At 43.0% G+C, this 23839-nt stretch overlaps 1 protein-coding gene across 2 annotated transcripts in view; it reads right to left on the bottom strand.

The window, feature by feature from the left end:
- Positions 1-23839, bottom strand: part of LOC126188965 (tumor protein p53-inducible nuclear protein 2) — a 77106-nt gene that overhangs the window by 4989 nt on the left and 48278 nt on the right. For both annotated transcript variants that reach the window (XM_049930724.1, XM_049930726.1), the window contains exons 2-3: positions 8495-8623; positions 3599-4149 (exon numbers count right to left, since the gene is read on the bottom strand). In XM_049930724.1, the coding sequence (XP_049786681.1) occupies positions 3599-4149; positions 8495-8618 (675 nt within the window). In that variant the 5' untranslated portion in view covers positions 8619-8623. The remainder of the gene's footprint in view (positions 1-3598; positions 4150-8494; positions 8624-23839) is intronic.

Below are 23839 nucleotides of genomic sequence, written 5' to 3' on the forward strand. Positions count from 1 at the left end.
ATTGGATAATAATATAGTGGGCAGTGTTTGGGGGTTGTTTCTGGACGTATCTGAAGAAAAATCGCAATGCTGCATTTAGATCTGCGCAGTCCTTTCCACTGGTAACCACTCTTTCATCAGTACCAACTGTTTATCTCATGACACTGTTCTGCTTGGCAATCAGTGGAGCCAAAGAAACTAGAAAGGTAATGAAATTATCATAGCCCGTTCTCAGATAATTGTGAAAATTGTCATTGTCCACTTCTTTCAGTAATGTTAGATGACGAAACTCGTTTTCTTTCAATAACCAGTATGTATCTCACTTCACTAATTAGGTGCATCTGTCACTGCTATCACCACAATGAAAATTCACTTTTGTTTTGATACAAAAGAGACCATGTGCAAAAGTGTTCTCCACAGAAACCAATGCTGGCTGAGGAAAGTCAGGCACTACCTTTAGCCATGTAAATGCTGCATCAGGCTTTGCTGGGCCAACCAAAGTAGATCATCTGAAGGACATTTACTGATGCAGACCTTCACTATTATTGATAAGTTACTCTTATATGCATGGCAAGGATGATTGTGCCTGGGTATAAGAAAGATTCAGTGACCGGTAGCAATAGGTTGGCAGCTTTGTGTTCAGTGGAGGATGAAGTGAAGAACTAATACAGCCCACTAGCTTTAATGTGTGATGCTAGCAACAGGCCAGCTACATGTCAGCATTATGCACCCACACTATGCATCATGTGATCACTTTTATTTTAATTGCAGTTTCAGAATATCTTCATGTTATGGGGGTTTTGGGCAGGGACATAAACATAACTACTGAATGTACAATGTATTAAAAATAGATTACTGTCAAGAACATTTGATGGATTCTTCACCAACTTATAGACATTCACTTCTGTGGCTCAGTGGCCACTGTGTCTGGCTGTTATGTGAAGGTCCCGTATTAAATTCCTGCCAGAAATTTTTCCTTGGTGGGATGACTGTGAAGGGCTGCACTCAGCCTCGTGACGCAAGTTGAGGAGCTACTCGAGTCAGCAGTAGCATTTCAAAGGTCAAGAAAGCCAACAATGGCCAGAAAAGCACTGTGCTGACCGGCTTCAATGGATAATGTTGAACTTGTTGGTCTTTGAGTGTCTTACATGATGAAATTGTCTATCCATCTCTCAGCAACTCTTGACTATGATGAAGGCAGTGCTTGCACATTATAGAAACTACTTGTTGTGAACACTGATAAATACTGAAACTGCATATGAAGTTATATTACTGACTAGTGGAAAACATAGTTTGAACTTGAACAAGACAGCGAGCACTTCTCTATACAGCTCAGAAGGGAGTGGCAACAATGTCTCCTTTCAGTTTTAGAATGTTTCTTGGCCTATGTGAGCTTCTCAAAGTTTGTGTCTTATTTCCCACAATCTGTATCAACATTGCTTATTGTTGACAGAGCACAGAGACTAGTGAAATACAAATTGTTGTATTTCAGATAACAAGGTGAAGACCAACTTTAATGATTCACTAATAGCAAGAAATAAAATGACAACTTATTGTAGTTTTCCATAAAAAGCAACTAAATACAAAAAATATCACCAGCCATGCAAAATTAATATTGAGCCACACAGACCAGAATGAAAGCGGGTTAAACAAGAACCAAAGAACTATTTATGAATATTTTCTTTCTGAAGACGGCTGTAGACTTGCATTCGTTACTCAGATTTTTTTTTTAACATCCTGATTAAATAAAATATATTAATGGCACAACAAGCAATGGGATCACAGTGCCCAGTATCAGATATTTAGATGGCTTCCTTTTCAGTTACAGCTAAAAAGAACTGTCCATAAAAGTATCAAATTATACTTTGTTGATACTGATGCATGCAGCAAAGACATTTGCTATGAAGACTTCCATATCAAAGAGACTATAAGATTATCTACAGTATCTTCATACTGAAAAGGAAACAATACAGCTTCCTCCTTTCTCTAGGGTAGATGGCAAACATAGTTGAGTATTACCACAAGCAAACATCACACAGTGTCCAAAGATTCCATGTCTCAATGTTTGTTGCATCCCACTTTTTCTCTGTTTTCTTTTCTTCTAGGCTTGATGTGGACATCATCCATTGTAATGTTTTGGGTTTACAAAAAATGCGAAGTCGGGAGGTAGCAAGTGGGCAGTTTAAGGAACAGTCCCTGGATTCTTTTGAAATGCTTTAGGGAAACTATAGGAAACCTATATCAGCACCAGCAGAGAGACATTTTTACCCTTACATCTTTAAAATAAGAGGCTCAATCTCTGTGGTTAGAATTATTCTCTCCGTAGAAGTAGCTGGGTGAGGTGACTCTTACACTGAAGAATAGTAATGGCACTCCATCTCCAAAATTACAGTTTTTAGCACAAAAATATTGCAGTTGTTAGTCAATATAAGCATTCATGGACCCTTTATTTTCTGCCTAAGGTTAACAGCGAGACATTTTGCTTTACAAGAAGCAGTAAGATAGGCAAATTACAACAATTCAGATGAAGCCAGGCTGCTTCAAGATGGAATACAGATATGTGCTAAATCAAGGTATTTGAATAAAAGAATGGTAGTCATACATTTCATCATAAGGATAGTTTTGAAACACAGTGTTTTAGTATAGAGTGTTGTCTGGAGTTGTATATTCAAAAACGTACTTCAGGGCTCAAAGGTTTCTCTGCCATGACTCTGGCACACACTGCCCAGTGTCACCATGAATTATTTAGCAATTCATTGATGAAAACTAAGGGTTAGAGCACAGGTTTATATTCAGGACTTCGAGCTTATACTTCGTGTAGATGAAATCTTTTCTAGCTACAAGGAATATCTGTGAACCTCACTGAGAAGGCATAGAAGAGTTAAATTACTGATTCTGAAGGATTTAGAGGAATGTAATTAGTATATAATCAAAGTTAGGCCATTTCGCAAACCCATTCTCTGTGATAAAAAGTTTGCTCTATTTTCCATCTTTTTGCAGCAACTTTATAAAAATTATGTGTACATTTGTAACAAACAAAATGTATTTTCTGCACTGCAGAGCAAGCATTTGTAACATAGGCACAACTTACATTTTCCTTGAAAAGCATTTTCAATGGGCTTTTTGAAATATCATGACTTCTGGTTTTACTCAAGTTAATAACAGCTTTTAATGCTAAAATAATGGTTGTTACATGAAAGTAATTCATACTAATTTTCTTTTTACATTTACTCACAGCCTGTTGTAGTTTTGAGCACATAATCATTAGGTCCTAAAGTCAGCTGTTGTACCCATGTGGACAAAAGCTGCCAATTTGTTGTCTCATGTACACACACTCTTCCTCTATCCCCCATCTATTTCTTCCTCATCTATGTCCTCCTCTCCCACCTCCCCCTCCCCCTCCCCCTCTCCCTCTCCCTCTCCCCCTCCCCTTCCCCTTCCCCCTCCCCCTTGCTCATCTCCTCAGTCTTCCACCTTGTGTGTGTGTGTGTGTGTGTGTGTGTGTGTGTGTGTGTGTAAGTCTAAAGGAAACTAGAATTCCCTGTGAATTTTGTAAAAATGAACTGCCAAAATAAAACAAAAGAACTGAGGTATAGGCACAAACAGGAAGTTGACTCACCTTCTGACTGGACCTGAGCGTAAGCAGCTGCTGCTGCTGGCGGTGCTGCAGTGCGTACACATTGTGCCGCCTGGGCAGTGGCTGCACAGCGGCGGCTGGAGGTGGCGGCGGGGGCGAGTGGTGGTCACGGGGACGGCGTGCCGCTGCAGGTGTTGGGGGAGGTGATGGCGACAGTGATGGCGTGCGCGGCGCAGGCGATGGCGACGGTGGGGGCAGCGACTCGGAACGCCGGGGGGCGGGCGCGGAGGCGGCTGGTGGCGGGACGGTGGTGGGGGCACATGCCGGCCACGAGCGCTGGTACACGGACATGCTGGGGTGCTCGATGAGCAGGTCCTCCAATGGTGACGTCTCCATGTGCACGGGTCCTGCTGACGTGAAGCACGGCGGCGGTGTCACGAACCACGAGTCCTCGCAGGGCAGCGACGACGCAGAGGAGGCACGCGACAGGGACCGCGACCGTGCTGCCGTGGGCGTCGGTGTGCCGGACGGCCGCAGTACCAGCGACAGCGGCGGCGAGGTGGCGGAGGCGGAGATGGAGGTGTCTGTGGCACCTGCAAACATGAAAATATGGGCTACAGGGGATTTGGCCGGGCACTGCCACATTCGGCCCTGGAGGCAAGTGTGTGTGCAGTCTGCCGCCAGGGCTGACTGTGGTACTGACTCAGCTGCTCACCTCACTCCTGTCTCTCAATGCTGGACCTTCATGCTGCCATCTATGTTATATACATATACTTTCAGAAAGGACATTTCAATAATATACAAGTGATGGGCCAAAATATTATTACCTCCTGCTTAATAGCGTGTTGGTTTACCAATGGAATGCAATAGAGCAGCTATTCTGTGTGGCCAGAATTCGACAAGTCCTTCGTAGGTTTCCAGCGGTATTGTGGCACCAGATGTCTACGCACAGGTCACGCAGTTCCCTTAAATTATGGGCTGGTGGTTTGTGGGCACAGAACTGATACCAGACGGCACCCAGATGTGTGTCATTGGGTTTAAATTGTGAATTTGGTGGCCAGGACATCGAGAGTTCATTGTCTTCCTCCAACCACTGTGGTACGATAATGGCCTTGTGACATGGATAGTTATCCTGCTAGAAGTTGCCATCACCATCAGGGAAGAAATCCAGCACAAAGAGATGCAGGCTGTCATCCTGGTCATGGTGACTAATTACAACTGCACATGCCACAAGCCCGGTGAATGTCCCCACCCACTAGTCATGCCCATGGTATGGCGCACGTTTCAAGCAGCCATTCAATTGGATGCTAACATATCTGGACACATCCATCAACCTGGTGTGACAAGGAACACGATTTGTCTGACAAGGCAACACATTTTCACTGATACACCATCCAGTCTGAATGATCATCTGGTGCCCACTGCAATCACAGTTGACAATATGCTTTGAAAAACTTTGTGCCTGCACCAGCATTGCACTCTGTTGTCAGATCTTCTACAGATTGCGTACGATCCTGCTTTACAGGTTGGGCAAGCCTCCAATCTTCACACTCTGTGATGAGGCAGGGACGTCAAACACCTTGTCACCTATTCGTGGTTTCACCATCCTTTAATCAATTTCCATTGACACTCGTGTCAGTAGCAGATGACCAGCTTCACCATTTCTGAGATGTTCAATTCCAGGTGCAGAGCCAAAAGAATTTAGCTTTTACCAAAGTCACTTATGTCAGTGGATTTCCCACATCTGCAACCCGTATCACCACTCGAACGATTCCCCATTCATCTCAGCTCCTCTTATACATACATCACACTTCCGTACAACATTGCTAATGTGACTGGGACAATCGTATACTGCTTGTGACTGTTGAGTGCATTTGGCACTGTGAAGTAGGGTGGCATGATAACCATGTGTGGGTGAAGTTAAGAGCGGAGGGTTCATTGTCAGATTAGAGGCCGATCACAGTCGGTGCAAGGCAGGCTGTGAATTAGACGTGGAGCATAATCCTGGAAGATGGAAACAATCGATGAAGAAAAGATAAACTTTTATTGTAACTAGCTCATATGTGATGTGTGTTGCGTGGTGCTACAGCATTACCAAACTGTGTGTCAGCTGCCAGCTGCCCCCCCCCCCCCCCTCCCCCCCCTCCGATACAGTTTGGCGAAAGGAAGTGAGTAGTGTGTGTCAAGCTGACAAGTTATTTTGAGCAGGCTTTATTGAATATAAATTTAAGTGTTAGTGAGTCTTTTCTGGAGGTATTTGTCTGGAGTGTAACCTTGTATGGATGTGAAATGTGGATGATAAACAGGTCAGACAAGAAGAGAACAGGAGCTTTTGAAATGTCGTGCTAAAGAAACTTGTGAAGATGTAATGAGGAAAAAAGGAATGGATGGCAGAACTTGGCTAAAACAGGGGCTGAGATAATAGCAGACACGAGAGGCATGAAGGAATTGCCAATTTGGAAATGAAGGGAAGAGAAGAGGATAGAAATTGTAGACAGAGACAGAGGCTTGACTAGAATAACCATGTTAAAAGTGGATGTAGATTGCAGTTATGCAGACATAAGAGGGTAGACTAGCATTGAGAACTGCATTACACCAGTCTGCACACTGAAGACCATAATCACAACAGCAACTACTTCATGATTTCGCGGCAGCGTCAGGAGGGGAAGGGGGGGGATGACAGGGCAGGGCATCCTGTCACTGAATTATTGCAACATCAAAAGGTTTCTTCATATGATCAGCGACCTGGTCAATGTGTTGTCCTTATGCCAAGGTAGTGTGTAGCTTGGTAAATGCCAAGACAGTGTGTAGCTTGGTAAATGCAATATATAGTCAATCATTAGTAGGTCCAGAATGATGATTGGATAGAAAGATGAGTCGCAGTTTGGTCTGAAAAAGAATTCCAGCAGTCTTGTCTGGTGAGGCCCCCCCCCCCCCCCCCCAACATGTTTCATCCTTTTCAGTATATGGAAAGTAACCACTGTGGCAGCTTCAGTGTTCTCGTCATGATTGATATCAAGTTTGAAGCATGTACACCACTGAATGTACGTACTTTCTGTGGTTTCCTTGATGGCTGCAGGTTGTAGGGAATACATCCTGCAGCAATAAGTGTGCCTTTCTCATGGTGCGTATGAACCCATCTTTCATTTGAAGGGCAAAAGCGCCCGACCACATAGGATTGGGCTGATGAGTATGTGCTTCTTGAGGACATCATTTGTCTAGATGGCCATCTGATTCACAGCGGCTACTAAGGACTGTTGTTGACCTTCAGGGGCACCCATTATCTTATGGCACACAGAACGACCTAATCCACAACTTGGGGAAGAAATTTGTATTTTCACATGAGAACCCCACAGTTTGTGTGAATGTTCTGTTATGCCACTAATACAGGAACACCAACACAGGGTGAATGCCCTCCTTGGCCCATGGCCAGATTCTCATTATCTGTATCAATGTCACTCACTACATTGTTGCCAGGGTACTTTTTTGTGACACATAATCACCACATATTATTTTATGGAACTTGAATATTCCTAAACTTATGAACATAATGCAAAGAGACATTAGACTAATATCCATCAGTAATGTAAAGCTTTTCTGAAACAGAAAGTTGTTGATATGAAGATTGCATGGTCTTACTGGAGATGGTATGACCTTATCTTCCTTTGACCTCATAATTGGCCCTAGCCACAGGTTACCAAAGGATCTATAGTTTAAGTTGTAATTCAAACCATGAATGCAGAATATTAAAAATGATTAAGCAAAATACTCGAACAGAATAAGTGCCTAAGGCTTATGGCTACACTACATACACTTGTCATTGTTACTCCCAGGAAACCTATCTACAGTGTTGTCTAGCCCATTAATGCACCAAAACCTTAAATTTATTGCACAACAAGAATTGACAACAGTTTGGCCAACTGTAGTCTCCAGTACATCATAAGTAGAAGTCATTATACTTAGTGTCATATTGTACCAGCAATCATACCAAGCCCATTTCCAGCTGGTCCATGCTATTGATCAGTGATACTGATATTCATGTCTCACCACAAGCAACATTATATGTGATGCAGTCACCATATAATTTCTAAAGACGTCATTGTTGTCCATGCTGTGGGAAGTCATTCTGAGCATCCTTAAGTGTCCATTCTGCACCCTGTGATGCACATTCTCACTGCAGTGGACAGCTGTTAATGGTCACTTGTTTGGCATTTTCAATAAATTCTGAGGTCGTAAATGCACTCAGGGCAAAGCACCAGAGTGTGTCCACTGGAGTGGACTATGTTTATTTGCAGCTTCAGGACTGTCTGAAAACGCCAAAGAAGTGATGTTAATAGCTGTTCAATGCAGTGGACATGTGCACCACAGCGTTAAATGTAGCTCATGTCTGTTGCTTGTAGTATATCCTTCTATTTTTGCTTGTCAACGGCTGCCTTTCGACACACATATGACACTGAAATGTTATCTGACCTACCATTCCCTCTCAAGAGCATTGAACACACTTGGTCACAATATTTTTCCCTATTCTGCATGTGTTGGATAGGGATGTCATCCGTTATATTAGTGAGCAGAGAAAAATTGTTGTTTGCCTCTCCCTCACACATTTGGAAAATATTCCAGAAGTTCTAATGGCCATGTTTCTCAGTCAAACTGTCATATGTGTAATGCAGTACTCTTTGCTTCACGAAGGATAAATTCTTTATGTAAGCTTTCTTCAAGTTGTTGTTCAAAAACCACAGTGCTTTGGAAGGTGTGGTCCAAATGGAGATGTATGCCCTTATCTTCCTCCAGCTTTTGAACTGACATACCCAACCAGATATCTGGAGACGCGCAGGTAACCACGGCCTTCAAAACATGGTGCATTTCGTCATTTCTCACAAATACAAATCTCTGTCAAAAGAGGAAGCAACTGTGAACAGAAATAGTTGAGTGCCTTACCAGCAGTTTCGACTAGCAGCCAGTCATCATCAGTCTCAATGGCACGCAGCCGGACATCGGGTGCTACAGCCGCCTGCTCGGACGACTGGCTGCCCAGGAGGTAGCTCGCCAAGGTGCTCAACATGCTGCCTGCAACAGAACACATACCATGCACTGAGTATACTTGTGTTGTTCAAAGACACAATACAACTCTGTGCTACACCCTTAAGATCTCATCATCTTGTGTATCGTTTACAAGGGAACACAGAGACCCCATATGGGCCATGTTTTCCAGGATGTAAAAAATTTACTCAAAAGTATTGGGGCAACACTATGTAATGCAGAAGTAACCACTAGATCACACAAGAGGTGGACCCACAAGTATAAAAGGATATGGGGAGAACCATGTTGTCAGTAGAGAAGTAATAACAGCAGAATTGGTCAGTCAAGAGAGCTCATTGACTTCAAAAGTGAGCTAGTCATTGGGTGTAACAATTCCAACAAGGACGTTTCACCCCCTGTAAAGCTAGCCAAGGCATCTGTTGGTGATGTGATTGTAAACTGGAAACACGAGGGACAACAACAGCCAAACCGAGACCAAGGCACACCTCACGCACTGATGGCCAGCGACTGTCGACCATTGCGGATGGTGATTAAGAAAGAAGGAATCATTTGCAAGTTCCAGAGTACTACCAGCAGCACAGCTAGCACAGTAAATGTGGGTAGGGAGATAAAAATAATGTTGAATAATGGTCAAACAGCTCCTCATAAGTCAAACATATATGTAGCCAATGCTAAGCAGTGTGTCAGTTGGTGTAAAGATCAATAGCACTGGACAGTGGATGATGGTAAACTAGTGATTTGGAGTGATGAATCACACTTCTACCCTGTGTTAATCCGATGGAAGGATTTTAGTTTGGCAAATGCCTGGAGAACTTTACCTGCCATCACGTGCAGCGCCAACAGTGAAGTATGGAGGTGGTGGTGTTATGGTATGGGGCGTTTTCCACACTTAGGGTTTGATCTTCATATTGGAAGAAAACTTGGGATGTGGAAGTATATGAACACATTTTAAAGCAATGTGTTCTGTGTACAGTAGATGAACAGTTTGGAGATGACAGTGCACCCTGAGGTAAAGCAATATATGTGATAAAATGTTTTGTTGACAATAACATTTGTGAAATGGACTGGCTCGCCCTAATTCCCGGCTTGAACCGACTGGGATATGTTTGGGAGAGTTAGAATATCAACTTTGCTTCCAGACTCCAGTATCCAACATCGCTACAGTCTTTTGGTTTCAGCTCTTAAGAAAGAACGGGCTGTCGTTCCTCCACAGACTTTGACGACTCACCAAAAGTGTCACCAGCAGAGGTCAAGCCGGAATAAGGACGAAGGGTGCGCATACCCCACTTTAATGTGCACTGACTGGTGTCTGAATACTTTTTCAGATAGGGTAGAATCCTCAGAAGCTTTGCAGCACACCAAGAGGATTGCAGTTTCTGCAGCTCTTGATGAGTCTCAGTGTCATTCCAAGGTTTTTTCGACATTTTGGAGGCAAAGTAAGCTCTTGTCGGAGGGCCATGTGAGGCAGACTGAGAGAAATCACTTTTAAAAAGGACATATGTGTGGTTTAACTCCAAGACAAAGCTGAGCAATGACTAAAAGACAAATTTCTGTAGAGCTTACACCTCAGAAGTCGCTGTTTCCGAATCAGCTGTGCATCGAAAGCTCAGAGCATTCGGTCTTTGTACCATATGCCCAGCAAAGTGTGTCTGACTCATAGCAGTGCAAACATGAGTGAGTTCACTGTGAAAGCAGCAGTGTCGTGATTGTACAAGGAATGAATGACAGCACAAATGTGATCTTCGTAGACCACACCCCCATTTTACACAATGGTTCTTGGTGTAGATTAGTCTGGAGAAAAACTTCAATCTGAGACACAATCATTGGAGCATCATGGAAAGAGAAGAGTTTAGGGTGGCAGAGTCCTAGTGTGTGAAGCATCATGTTGTATGGGGGTATCTACCTTGCTTCAGAGCTTTGTTGGTTTGTTAATGCTCAATACATGAATGAGATATTGCAATGACAGTGTAAATTTTCAGAAGGGCAATTAATTCGTTGTCTGCCTAGATGGAAGGTAATACCCATCCATATCAAATTGATCTAGGGTGAATCTCTCAGGTGTGGAGATATTTACAACACAGATTGACTAGCAAGGTCTGCAGGTCTGAACCCTAAAAGAGCAAGACTGGAAGATAACTGTAGAGAGGTGGCCATCATGAACGAATGTCCCAGACCTTTGCACATCTCTTTCTCAGGAATTCTTTCCTGTACCAACAGAGCTTCATGAGAGCATTTCACTTCAATGTATGTAACAGCCAGTCAGGGATAAGCAAGCCAGCAGGAATAACCAAATCCCATAGCTTTGTTGTTTTAGAAGGCATTTTCCTGTTTCATTACCATTTTATTTAATGCTTGGATGATAGTTTTCCCATTCTCTCAGTTCTCAGCAATGTGGAGAATTTATCATGCGAGCTTTGTGAAGAACATCCACTATGAATATTGCTTTCGTGATTAATAAATTCTGCTTTCACTGTTAGTTCTTTAATGCCTTTCGTACATCCCTGTAAGAACGGCGGCGCCCACTTTCACTATTGTAAGTAAGCGCAGTTAGTGTATGTTGACGTATAAACATGCCACAAGCGAATCTCAGTACGGGAATAATACGCTCGGGGCGCTGCAGTAGATTCATTGCCCCGAGTTGTCGACTGAGACGAGGTTGCTCGAGTACAAGGGGGCGGGATACTGTTGTTGCCGGTGCTGACATTACTCCCCTGGGCAGAGGTCGGCACACGCGTGACCTTGGGGAGGCCGGCGGCTGCCGTCTTTTTCTGCCCCAGTTGCGCAACGCGCTGGTGCGTCCTCAGCCCTGACGTTCGCGGATCCTCTGCGAATAGCACACACCTGCCCCGTTTGTTTGGGCGCGCACAGGAATAGCTCCGCTCTTCGCCTGCCCCCCTTGTGGCTTCTGCCAGCCCACCGTGCAGCGGGATGCGCGCCAAGCTTTTACAAACCGTGTCCACAGGGTCCGCCCCGCGAACGCCATCCTTAACAGAACACCTATATAGTTTCAACACGAAGCAGGCCACGAGTTTCATATCTGCTGCCGGAACACTAATCACACACTGTCAGAACAGTCAACTTTCGTGAATCACATCGAAACCAAGTCCCATTTCCAACGGGACAAAAAAAAATCGATATCTTAATTAAGAAACAACTTATTATACGTACTAACGATGATTTTTGGTCTACTATTAATTGCTACCAAATAAGCGCAATTTTCGCTTGCCAGAAGTGCATCGCCTCAATTTATTGAGGCATATTCAGTGGTAGCATGTGTTGGTGTCTCTCACATGTGTGTTACTGTTTTTCTGGTGACGCTATTCTCCTGCGTACAACACTAACAAGGGGAGGCCACGATGTTGGGATCACAAATTTACTTCAAACTTTATAGACCTTTAGTAGGCCATTAAAACAACATATGTGCAAGCAATAAGGTGCACTACTCTGGCAGTTCCGAGAAAATCACAAGAGAAGTTTTATGCGTTTATTATGTAACCGATGTATGTTTGGGTAGTTGCCGAACGTTGGAGTTCATGGTGATTAAATGGTTAGCGTTCGAGCGTCGAAAGACGTATGTGGATGAAGTGACGGTTCGGCTCCATCTCAAACTTAACTTTAAATCTACATTTTTTTTCCAAAACAAACGTGTATCTAAACGAAGTTTTAGTGAATTTCATGCTATTTGAATACCTACTATTCTTAATTAAATTTAATTATTAGAACAAACATATTGATAACTATCGACAAGTAAATGAAGAAACGTATGCAGTTTCTCTGAAAAGTATCCCTTTCGTGATTTGCGAAATTCGTTATACATGCAGTCAGGTAAGGTAACCCGGAACTACTTTGTACCTCGACGCTTCGAGCTGCAGACGAAAAGGAGGGCCCCACTTTACAGTTAACCTGCGTAGCCGTGAGACGTTGCTAATGTAGCAAGAGCGAATAGTGTCGGTGCAATTTTTTTTAACATCACAGAATTTACACTTTACTACAAAAATGAAGATTAGAGCGGGAGTCGGACCGTCGCCTTACACACGTTCTTCTTCCGAAACTCGAACGCTAATCACACGACACCACCAACGCTAGCGTCTGGTAGCTACGCACAGACACATCGCTTACGTAACAGACGCGTAAAACTGCTCTTGTGATTTTCTCGGAATTGCCAGAGTAGTGAACCTTACTACTTGCACATTATGTTGTTTCAATGGCCTACTAAAGGTGAACAAAGTTTGAAGTAAATCCGTAATCCCAACGTCGTGGATTGCCCTTGTAAGAATTCTCGTCAGCACAGCAGACACAATAATAACATATATAGTATCTGCGTTGTGTCAAATGACGACAACAAAATGAATTTCCCCTTGACACAACGTAATCAAAATAACCCAGAAGACATGCATAGTATGAGCATATATGCGATCGCAGAAAACGAGCTTCATTCCAGGCCTCGTATACTGGGAAATTATTTCCTTAATGTTATCATTTACTGTCGAGTATAAAGTAAAAAGCCAACATCGCACAACTGCCGATAGTTCCAGAAAAAGACGTTGAAGTTTTAATTATAAACTATACCTGTTAGAAGTCAAGTTTCGTTTTCTGAAGCAGCTCCTTGTATGCACTCGTTGCAAAGATAGTGAATGGCTCCCTAACAGAAAGCTTTGTTTTGCAGTTTGCAAAGAGTGTATTTGTAGTTAAGATAAAATTGCGTTTAGAACTGAATTCTGTAGTCACTCCCCTTGTAGTAATATCAGAAGATGGAGTCATCGGTTTGGAAGCATAGATTTTATTTGTAAAGGGGAGAGTACGGGAAGTCCTCAGCCGAATGGTAAACGTCGACAGCCTGGTCTCAGATAAACCAAAGAAATCTATTACAAGAGATATTCGTGAACTATCAATACCAGTGAGGTCTCTGCAGAGAAATTTAATTAAGGGAACACTTGCAACAGCAGCCTCATATTTTACGGTTGTTACAAGTTATAATCCATACTGAATGGATGATGTCAAGAGAGAAATTTATGTTGAAGCCGTGCTACTGTTTTATTATTTTTCCCTGGTGTGCAGCGTATAGAATGTACACATTCTGAAGCTGCAGCAGTTTTTATTCCGTTTTCGACATCTTCCCAGTCAAGGATCGGTATTCGCTGCCATGACATTTGTTATGTTGTGAAAGCTCGTCCCTGGCTCGTTGCCAGCACCAAGTATATATAGCGCAGCTCACAGCTGGGGCCTGCGTGCTGTGGCCACCTAACCGCCGCATCTCACAGGGACAAAGGACGCGGCAAAATGGCTTCTCGCCGCTACCTATCTCGGTCGTTAACCCGATAATGGTCCGTTGAGAGTTCCAGATAATTATTTTCTGTCCTTAGAAGTCGCTCTAATATACAATTACACCATTCTGTCACAACTGATAACATGCGAATTTTAGGAAATTAAACACCATGTTGGTGTTTATGAAAACAACAGCTAAATGTTCACGAATATGTTGGTATTCAGAAATAACACAGCTGTTACCAAGTATTCGTTATATGTTATTCGTTACTCGTTACTTTCATTATGACCTAGCTGCTGGAGGTTGAGGGGAAGCAGCAGTTCAGACTTCTGTGGAAGACGCAGTGACTGATTTGTACAATTTACCACAGGAAGATCAATGTTTCCTGAGTATATGGCATTTACAAAAATGTTATGAACTTCCCTCTGAAGAAAATGGAATTTTTATTTTCTGCTACTTCGCTAAAAAAATGTTTGTTTATTTCCATTTCGTGATTGTGCTACACTATAACCAAAGATTATAAAGTATCACTGATATGAATTATATTAATATTACACAAATATGATGTTGCTGAAATAAATTCTCTGCAGTAGCATCTTAGATCGAATACTTTCAAGCAGATTGAGCGCCCTGTCAAAACGACTGTGGTTACAATCGTAGGGGCAAGCCAAACTAATCTGTCTCTGGTCAATCTTGCGTAGTAGTGTGTACTCATTGGCCTGGTGAGAACGAATTCGGTGGAATTGCTTGCAAGAATAAACGATATACGATTGGAGAAACGGAATATCGAAAAACACTTAGAAGCTGGATAAATATGTGAGTACTAGCGTTTTGCAATAGTTTTCGTGTTTTGGCCTAAATATTTCTCGCCGTTAACGGCCATTTTATTTGGACTGCAGCACTACTTCGTACTACGTGGTTGTTAACGCTGCAGTGGGAAATATTTTCAAGTTTATTTTGTGAGTTGTGTGCAAGCGTTACGATTTCGGAATACATTTGGGGTGGGTTAGAACAATACAAAATGTAGCAATAAACTGGTTTATTCAGCCTGATAACTAATAACAGTGATACAAAGAAAAAGAAATCCGTGCGCGCGAACATTGTAGTACAATATTAAATTTTTAGAAGATTCCATCTAAATATAGAATAGACAGCCCTCTGTAAGCATCACTGTGAGTAACGTGATGTATAACTGATAAGAGAGCAATTTCATTATTACGTGGCGTAGGTGGCTTGTTCCATCGTGTAATTGGGAAATCTACATTCCATTGTACTGACTCCTTTCTCATACAAAGCGTTGAGTCGCTCTTGTACTATTTCTAGATAAAAAAAACGTGGTTGACAAGTAGTTACGTACAGGACTGCCAGCATAGCACAAAGCAGTGGGCTTGGCCACCCTTTATGTTCTGTTCAGTGTTTTCATTTAACTGCAAAGCGTCAGTTGCCGGTTGCCACAACCGAGAGTGACAGTTGCAGGTCCTAACGTAATTGTTCTGTTCGTTTCCGATGTGGATTTGTTTGTGTGTGCAAAATACGTGTTTTAAAGAAGAGAAAGGTGAGAAGCTAACAGTGAAGATGCGCGGAGAAGTGACTGGGCTTCTATTAGCTTGGAAAGTGAACTCAGTAACGCACATTAACGGGGAACGTGTGGGTGTATTCAGCGCGGGAAGCTGTTGCCGCGGTAGCCATATTTGCATGCGCGCCCTGTAAGGTGCTTAGCTCTACTCGATTGTCAATCACTACCACAGTACCGCGGTCTAAAAGCGATACTTCAATCAATCATTGCCACAGTACCACGGTCTAAATGCGATGCTCCCTTCTATAAAGTTGTGCAGTTTGGCAGTGAAACGACACATTGCTCCGTACGTCATGCAGCATATGCCGTGAGATCAAAGGCCAATTTTCCACCCACTATCTACGTAATTTACAAAATCGTTATTTTTTTTTTCTCTCTTAAGCGTTAGTTGTAACATTAGGAGAAGTGATGATCCTAAAATGAGACTCAACGAGGAAAAACTCGTGAATCATATTACGAAAGTTACAGTGCATTGATTAAAAAAAACATCAGAAGTTGATTATAACTGCAGGTGTACTCATTAAGAAGCCTGTTTCCACAATTACGCCATTCGTCTGTATTATTATTCTACACTGAGGTGACATAAGTCATGGGATGGCTATATGCATATATACAAATGGCGGTAGTATCGTTACACAAGACAGTGCAATGGCGGAGTTGTCATTGTACTCACATCATTCATGCGAAAACGTTTGCAACGTGATTGTGACAGCACGACGGGAAATCAACAGACTTTGAACGCGGAATGGTAGTTGGAGCTAGGCGCATAGAATATTCCATTTCGGTAATAAAATGAAATGTCGTGTGGCTAGGGCCTCCCGTCGGGTAGACCGTTCGCCTGGTGCAGGTCTTTCGATTTGACGCCACTTCGGCGACCTGCGCGTCGATGGGGGATGAAATGATGTTGATTAGGACAACACAACACCCAGTCCCTGAGCGGAGAAAATCTCCGACCCAGCCGGGAATCGAACCCGGGCCCTTTGGATTGACAGTGTCACGTTGACCACTCAGCTACCGGGGGCGGACTCCATTTCGGTAGTCGTTAGGGAATTCAACATTCCAATGTCATTCCACAATGTCAAGAGTATGCCGAGAATATCAAATTTCAGGCGTTAGCTGTTACCACGTACATCGCAGTAGCCATCGGCCTTAACGACCGAGAGCGGAGGCGTTTGAGTAGGGGTGTCACTGCAAACAGACAAGCAACACCGTGAAATAACCGTAGAAATCAATGTGAGATGTACGACGAACGTATCCATTAGGACAGTGTGGCGATAAAAATGGTTCAAATGGCTCTGAGCACTATGGGACTTAACTACTGTGGTCATCAGTCCCCTAGAACTTAGAACTACTTAAACCTAACTACCCTAAGGACATCACACACATCCATGCCCGAGGCAGGATTCGAACCTGCGACCGGAGCGGTCGCGCGGTTCCGGACTGAGCGCCTTAACCGCGAGACCACCGCGGCCGGCAGTGTGGCGATATCTGGCGTTAATGCGCTATGACAGCAGATGACCGACGCGAGAGCATTTGCTAACAGCACGATATCGCTTGCGGTTGGATCCCAGACGACTGGAAAATCGTGGCCTGGACAGCGATTTCAGTTGGCAAGAGGCGACGGTAGGGTTCGAGTGCGGCGCAGACCCGACGGAGCCGTGGACCCAAGTTGTCAACAAGGCACTATGCAAGCTGGTGGTGGTGGTGGTGGTGGTGGCTCCTTTAATGGTGCGGACTGTGCCGACTGGGTTCTCTGGATGTTCGGCCACTTGGAGACCTTTTGCAACCATTCATGGATGTCCTGTTCCCCGACAATGATGGAAATTTTATGGATGACAATGCGCCATGCACCAGGCCTCAGTTGTTCGCGAGTGGTTTGAACAACGTTCTGGATAATTCGAGCGAATGATTTGGCCACCCAGATCGCCCGACATTAAGGGGCTCCGGAACGCCCTATACTTGCAATGTTAAAATAACGCTTATAAATTACATCTTTCCTCACAAAGTATTTGAGGTAGGAAGTTGAACTTTTTACAGATTATTTATTGGAATATGGGCTACAACTTAACACAGGGATTTTGCAAAATTTTAGTTCAGTTATTAAAGATGATTTTTTTCAATTGTAATGAAAATTCACAACATTCTTTTGCAATCTTTTATTTATATATTCAAAAATATACAGTTTTTTGGAAAAAGGCTGTGTTAAATTATGCAGAAGGTACTGTGTAACATTTACTGAAAGTTTGAAACAAATATGTTTGGAAGATCCTTAGAAAACATGTAATTAGTATGAGAAAATAAAAGTTTTGGGAATCGAGCGACAAAGATTGGATTAACTTTTTAGTGCATTCCAGGTCCATAGGATGGATTATCTTCATCCTCTGCAAACTCCTCCTCCAGCTTCCTCTTGTTCCTCCTCCTGTTTACTCTTGCTTGTATTTCTAGACTCTTTACAGCCCTGTCTGCAGCCCGAAGGCGTTCATTGTCTAAAGCAAGCATCGCTCGTACCATGTTAGAATGTTATTATTTACAGTAATAACACATACCTTTGGCTTTCCAACATTTCTCCTTTTCTTAGCCTTCAGAGGATTTCTAATAACTTTACTTTTACTCATTATTATACTTCAACAAAACAGAGACTCAAGAAACAGAATTAATTACGAATATTTTCGAGATAACGACAGAGTAAATAAACATGAAACAATCGACAATCACACCAGCGATATATATTGAACCATCACAGGTTAGCCACAACACATACTTTATCTCACATCACTAAAATGTACCTGATGAACACGGACGTTAATAATAACACCATTTGATAGCAGTTTAACAGCGCCACAGTGGGTCACGCCCATGTAGAACACATTTCAAAAAAAATTTAAAAATAGTTGTAGTCTTCGGAATTGAATAAATTATATATCTATTAAAAGGTAATAGTCTGCAGATTCAGAAAACGCAAAAAAGTAAAAATTGAACTTTTCATGATTTTGAGCCTTTCCGGAGCCCCTTAATGCCGTCGAACATTTATGGGGCATAATCGAGAGGCCAGTTTGTGCACAAAATCCTGCACCAGCAACACTTTCGTATGTATGGAATATTTCCGCAAGGGACTTACAGGCGACTTGTTGAGCCCATGCTACGCCGAGTTGCTGTACTAGGCGGGCAAAGGGATGTCCGACACGACGTTAATAGGTATCCCATGAGCTTTTGTCACCTCAGTGTAAGTCTTATCAGATACTTCCAAACAACGGTATGAATATATTGAAATCTTTGGTGCAATACACCAATCACACTGCTGTTCACTTAAATGTGCTGATTGTCTTACTGATTCCCAAGCAGTTGTCCTGACAGTGAATAAAATTGATCAGGTTTTTCGTATATTTTTCATTTTAATCAGCAGAATACATATGCAGACGTGTATAATTTAATGGAAATTTTTTGTGCTTTTCCTTTTTGATAAAGAGAAACACAAAGATTCTGATTATTCACTCCGTTCCAGCCACATGCAAACATTTACCGAATTTATCGTTTTATCACCTACGATATTCGTCTGTCAGCAGCATTTCATGCCCTTAGGACCACTCCATTGCTCACGCGACACACGTCAACAGCAAAAGTAGACAAGACAGCAGATGAAATCTTTCTTGTGCTACTAGTGAAAAGGACACACACTTCCTTTAATGGTTCTCCAGAAAACAAGCAGAGTACAAGCGAAAACTAGCGAATGCGAACAGGCGGAATGCAGTTTGCTCTCGCTCGCGTACCGTTTACACCAGAAAGAATTTTCATTCGCTTTTGATCACCCCGGTGCAAACCAGACCTGACAAAAACGAGGAGCAGCTTCGCCATTATTTTGAACTGTGTCGTTATCCTGAGCCAAGTACGTGCGTATCTGTTTACTGTAAACGATCCTCTTCCTGGCAGCCAGATACTAGCGATGGATATTTCTTACACGCCAGTATTCGAACTTGTCACCTCAGGATTGAGCTCTACTACAGAAGCGTTCTTCGCCGATCTCGGCTGTGTATGCGCGCTGTTGCATTGTGCTGCGACGCGCATTATTCAATCGCAGTCGCGAGCGCTCGTAGACTGCAATCTACGAGGGCAGTTCAATAAGTAATGCAACACATTTTTTTTCTCGGCCAATTTTGGTTGAAAAAACCGGAAATTTCTTGTGGAATATTTTCAAACATTCCCGCTTCGACTCGTATAGTTTCATTGACTTCCGACAGGTGGCAGCGCTGTACGGAGCTGTTAAAATGGCGTCTGTAACGGATGTGCGTTGCAAACAACGGGCAGTGATCGAGTTTCTTTTGGCGGAAAACCAGGGCATCTCAGATATTCATAGGCGCTTGCAGAATGTCTACGGTGATCTGGCAGTGGACAAAAGCACGGTGGGTCGTTGGGCAAAGCGTGTGTCATCATCGCCGCAAGGTCAAGCAAGACTGTCTGATTTCCCGCGTGCGGGCCGGCCGTGCACAGCTGTGACTCCTGCAATGGCGGAGCGTGCGAACACACTCGTTCGAGATGATCGACGGATCACCGTCAAACAACTCGGTGCTCAACTTGACATCTCTGTTGGTAGTGCTGTCACAATTGTTCACCAGTTGGGATATTCAAAGGACAACGCAAGACCTCACATAAGTCTTCGCACCCGAGAGGAGCTCACAAAACTTCAGTGGACTGTTCTTCCTCATGCACCCTACAGCCCCGATCTCGCACCGTCGGATTTCCATATGTTTGGCCCAATGAAGGACGCAATCCGTGGGAGGCACTACGCGGATGATGAAGAAGTTATTGATGTAGTACGACGTTGGCTCCGACATCGACCAGTGGAATGGTACCGTGCAGGCATACAGGCCCTCATTTCAAGGTGGCGTAAGGCCGTAGCATTGAATGGAGATTACGTTGAAAAATAGTGTTGTGTAGCTAAAAGATTGGGGAATAACCTGGTGTATTACAATGCTGAATAAAACAACCCCTGTTTTAAAAAAAATGTGTTGCATTACTTATTGAACTGCCCTCGTATAAATGGTAAGCTGGCACAGCTCGAGCCGGCCGTTCAGCTGTGCCTTCACCCCTGAAGCCTTGTGGTGTGGGGCGGGTATTCAGCTGTGCGTGTGTGTGCGCGTACTTCCCGGTCACGCAGCGCTGGCACACAAAGCGACACGCGCCGCTGGCCGCGGGCTGCTGGGTCCGTGCGTGCCGCACACAATGCAGACACCCGCAAATGAGCGACCCGGAAAAGGCAGGCGTGTGGCCGGCATACTTCCAGGAGAAACGCTCGCGTCTCTGTCACACCGTTCTGCAGCACTAAAAAAAACCGCACAAGGGACCCATCATGAACCGTATAGACCACCAAAAACATGGTACGGAAGTAACCGTGGAGTGGCCGAGCGGTTAAAGGCGCTACAGTCTGGAACCACACGACCGCTACGGGCGCAGGTTCGAATCCTGCCTCGGGCATGGATGTGTGTGATGTCCTTAGGTTAGTTAGGTTTAAGTAGTTCTAAGTTCTAGGGGACTGATGACCACAGCAGTTGAGTCCCATAGTGCTCAGAGCCATTTGAACCACCACTAATAAATACGGTCAGTCTGGCACTAACCAATTAGACTTCAGCTCCTATCGATCATTCTGTATGGCCCCAACAACGAGCTTTTCAGAACGTTCCAGAGTGACAGATCACACTCAGCAATCACTGATGACTTAATACCACAAAATCAGCGCCCAACGAATAGAGAGACCAAGTTATATCAGAACTAGTAGTAGGTTGCAGCAGAAGCTGACCGAAGAAGAAAATTAAGTAAAGTTGTCCTCAACACGAATGTTGTATGAACGCAAATGCATTGTCCTTTTGTGTGTAGTATGCCCTTTACTTTCGAACTGAACTACCCATCTAGATCCAGGGTAACGTGCAATTTGATGTGATCCACGAATCGTTTATGCAGCTTGCTATTTTTCACAAAAAAAAAAAATCACTGCCAGAGGTGAAAAAGCCGGTAACGGATAGAAACAAATACTCGGACTGAAAGCCGAACCTTTTTATTTGGGGTCTGACACATATACACCAAGTGCCACAGAAGTTTAAAAATCGATCGCTCAGATGAAAACGAAGCTTGAAATGAATCTTTCTGCAACAGAACACGACTTACTGCAAGCAAAGAGTTCTGCAACTAAAATACATTCCAAACGATGCGCAGTAAGCACCTCTCCAATTACCCCAACCAGCTTTTCTCGAGTAGCCAGACAATGCACCGGGCATACAAGCGGTAACCTATCGACGATCGGAAATCTTTCAAATGGCGCAAAAAAAGCTTGGCACTACAAATAGTAATGAGTAGTTATAATTTCGATTTAAAATTGTTATAATCTCAGTATTAAGGTAATTACGTGCCATGAAGTATTAAGTAATTTGTAAACACAAAGAAAACGCAGAAAATTGTAAATATCATAGGAAAATATGTCAAATCCGTCGTCCTCCAGAAAGCAGTCTTTTCAACCTGAAACTGTTGCAGATTACAATCTGTAAAAGTACATTACCTGTAGCAATGTTAACAAAGGACATTCACCGCATTTGTGTTGGGCAAATCTATTTGTTTTATTGTTTTTCTATAAACAGTTCTCCGAGTATAAGAATCGTAAGATAATGCTACACAGAGAAATGTTTTCTCTCCGATTTTATGAACAATTTGAGAGTGTGCTTTCCTTCTACGATATTTCTATGCAGCAAAATAAATGATCAGTAATCTGAGGATAAATCGTGTGTCAGTGAAGGAAAAATAAGGGAAAAAGAGTATCGCATAAGGTAGAATTTTGCTAACAAAGGTATTCATTACTAATTCCCGTGTGCTATGCCGTTTGGAATGGGTCCATTTACCGAATTTCACAGACACACCGTCCAGGTGTTTTAAACTCACTAATAGGTTGTTTCCCTGTTGGACAATCATGGAACTTTCAACCTATCGCAGATATCCGTTTGTCGAAATCGGATTATGTATCAAAACTTTAATGGCTTGCTTCCTTTATCTGTCTATAAATTATGGGCTCATTTCAGCACGACAATAGAAGTGTTTCAGATTTTGGCTTCGCTATGAACAGAAGGCCAGTTTCGCGGCAGCCTAGAGAAGATGTCTCTGAAGTTATCGTACAACATAGTGTATCCAGGACGGGAAAATTAAGTCGTCGTCCGCGCAGGAAGGCCAGTAGCGTGTGGGACAGACGGAGATGAGGGCAATTAGGTGACCTCGGTCCACATAGCGCCTGCCGCCTCCATTGTGTGCGCCGCGGGGCCCACAGCGAGCGTCTGACGTCACGACACAGGTCGCTGCACGGCGAAATATAATTTATACAAACATAGTTCTGTCAAGCCCAATATCCATCACCTCAGCGTTGCTTCTAAGAATACAGTCACTACAACTCATTCCACATCCACTGTCGGATAAAGGCCTTCCTGAGTCCTCCATCCAGCTGTACGCATCCACGTAGTTCTGTGTGGTTTCTAATGTTACCTGCCATTTTCCATTAGGTCGTCTTTCCTTACAGAATCCAGCAAAGAACTTCCGTCTGCCATCCATTCCTATGGCCATATGTCCCATCAACCTCCAATTTTGACTACAATAATAAGTACTTCGTCCACTTCAGTCTGTCCACTCATTTTGCTGTATTTACCTGTGCCGTCTGGTAATCCCCAGTATCCATCTCTGCATTGCTCACTGGCGAACTCTCACTTTCTTTTAAGCAGGAGAGTCACCACAGGACATTTTAATTTCTGCTGTCTATACTTTTACAAATAAATTCATAAGACTTTGTCTCCATCACCAGGAAGAATTGAGGACTCACACTCATCGCAGTGGAAGTTCAAAAACGTAGCAAAATACCTTTTTTTACATGTGAAATTTCATCATTTTTTCACTTATTAATGGCTGCATTTGTTGCTATAGGTACACTTTTCTTCCTAAGTAATAGAGATTCTTCGATGAATTTTTCATAGCATACAAACAGTAGTTATAGGTGTACGAAACTCTAGAATTTTCCAAATCTATTAAAAAACTGTGGAAAAAATTGAGAAGTAACTATAAAGCTTGAGTTTTTTCTAAACATGAAGTTTAATATGTAACAATTCATTCATTTTTTCATAAATTAAATAACTTCCAGAGTTGCATACACCTGTAACTGTGGTTTGTATGCTGTGTAAAAGTCATCGAAGAATCTCTCTTACTTAGGAAGAAAAGTGTACCTATAGCAAGCAACAAATGCAGCCAATAGTAAGCGAAAAAAGATGAAATTTCACATGTAAAAAAAATGTGTTTTGTTACGTTTTTGAGCTTCCACTGCTATGAATATGAATCTTGAATCCTTCCTGGTCATGCTGCTAAAGTTTTATGAATTTATTTGTAA

The sequence above is a fragment of the Schistocerca cancellata genome, chromosome 5 (assembly GCF_023864275.1).
Source record: "Schistocerca cancellata isolate TAMUIC-IGC-003103 chromosome 5, iqSchCanc2.1, whole genome shotgun sequence".
Lineage (NCBI taxonomy): Eukaryota > Metazoa > Arthropoda > Insecta > Orthoptera > Acrididae > Schistocerca > Schistocerca cancellata.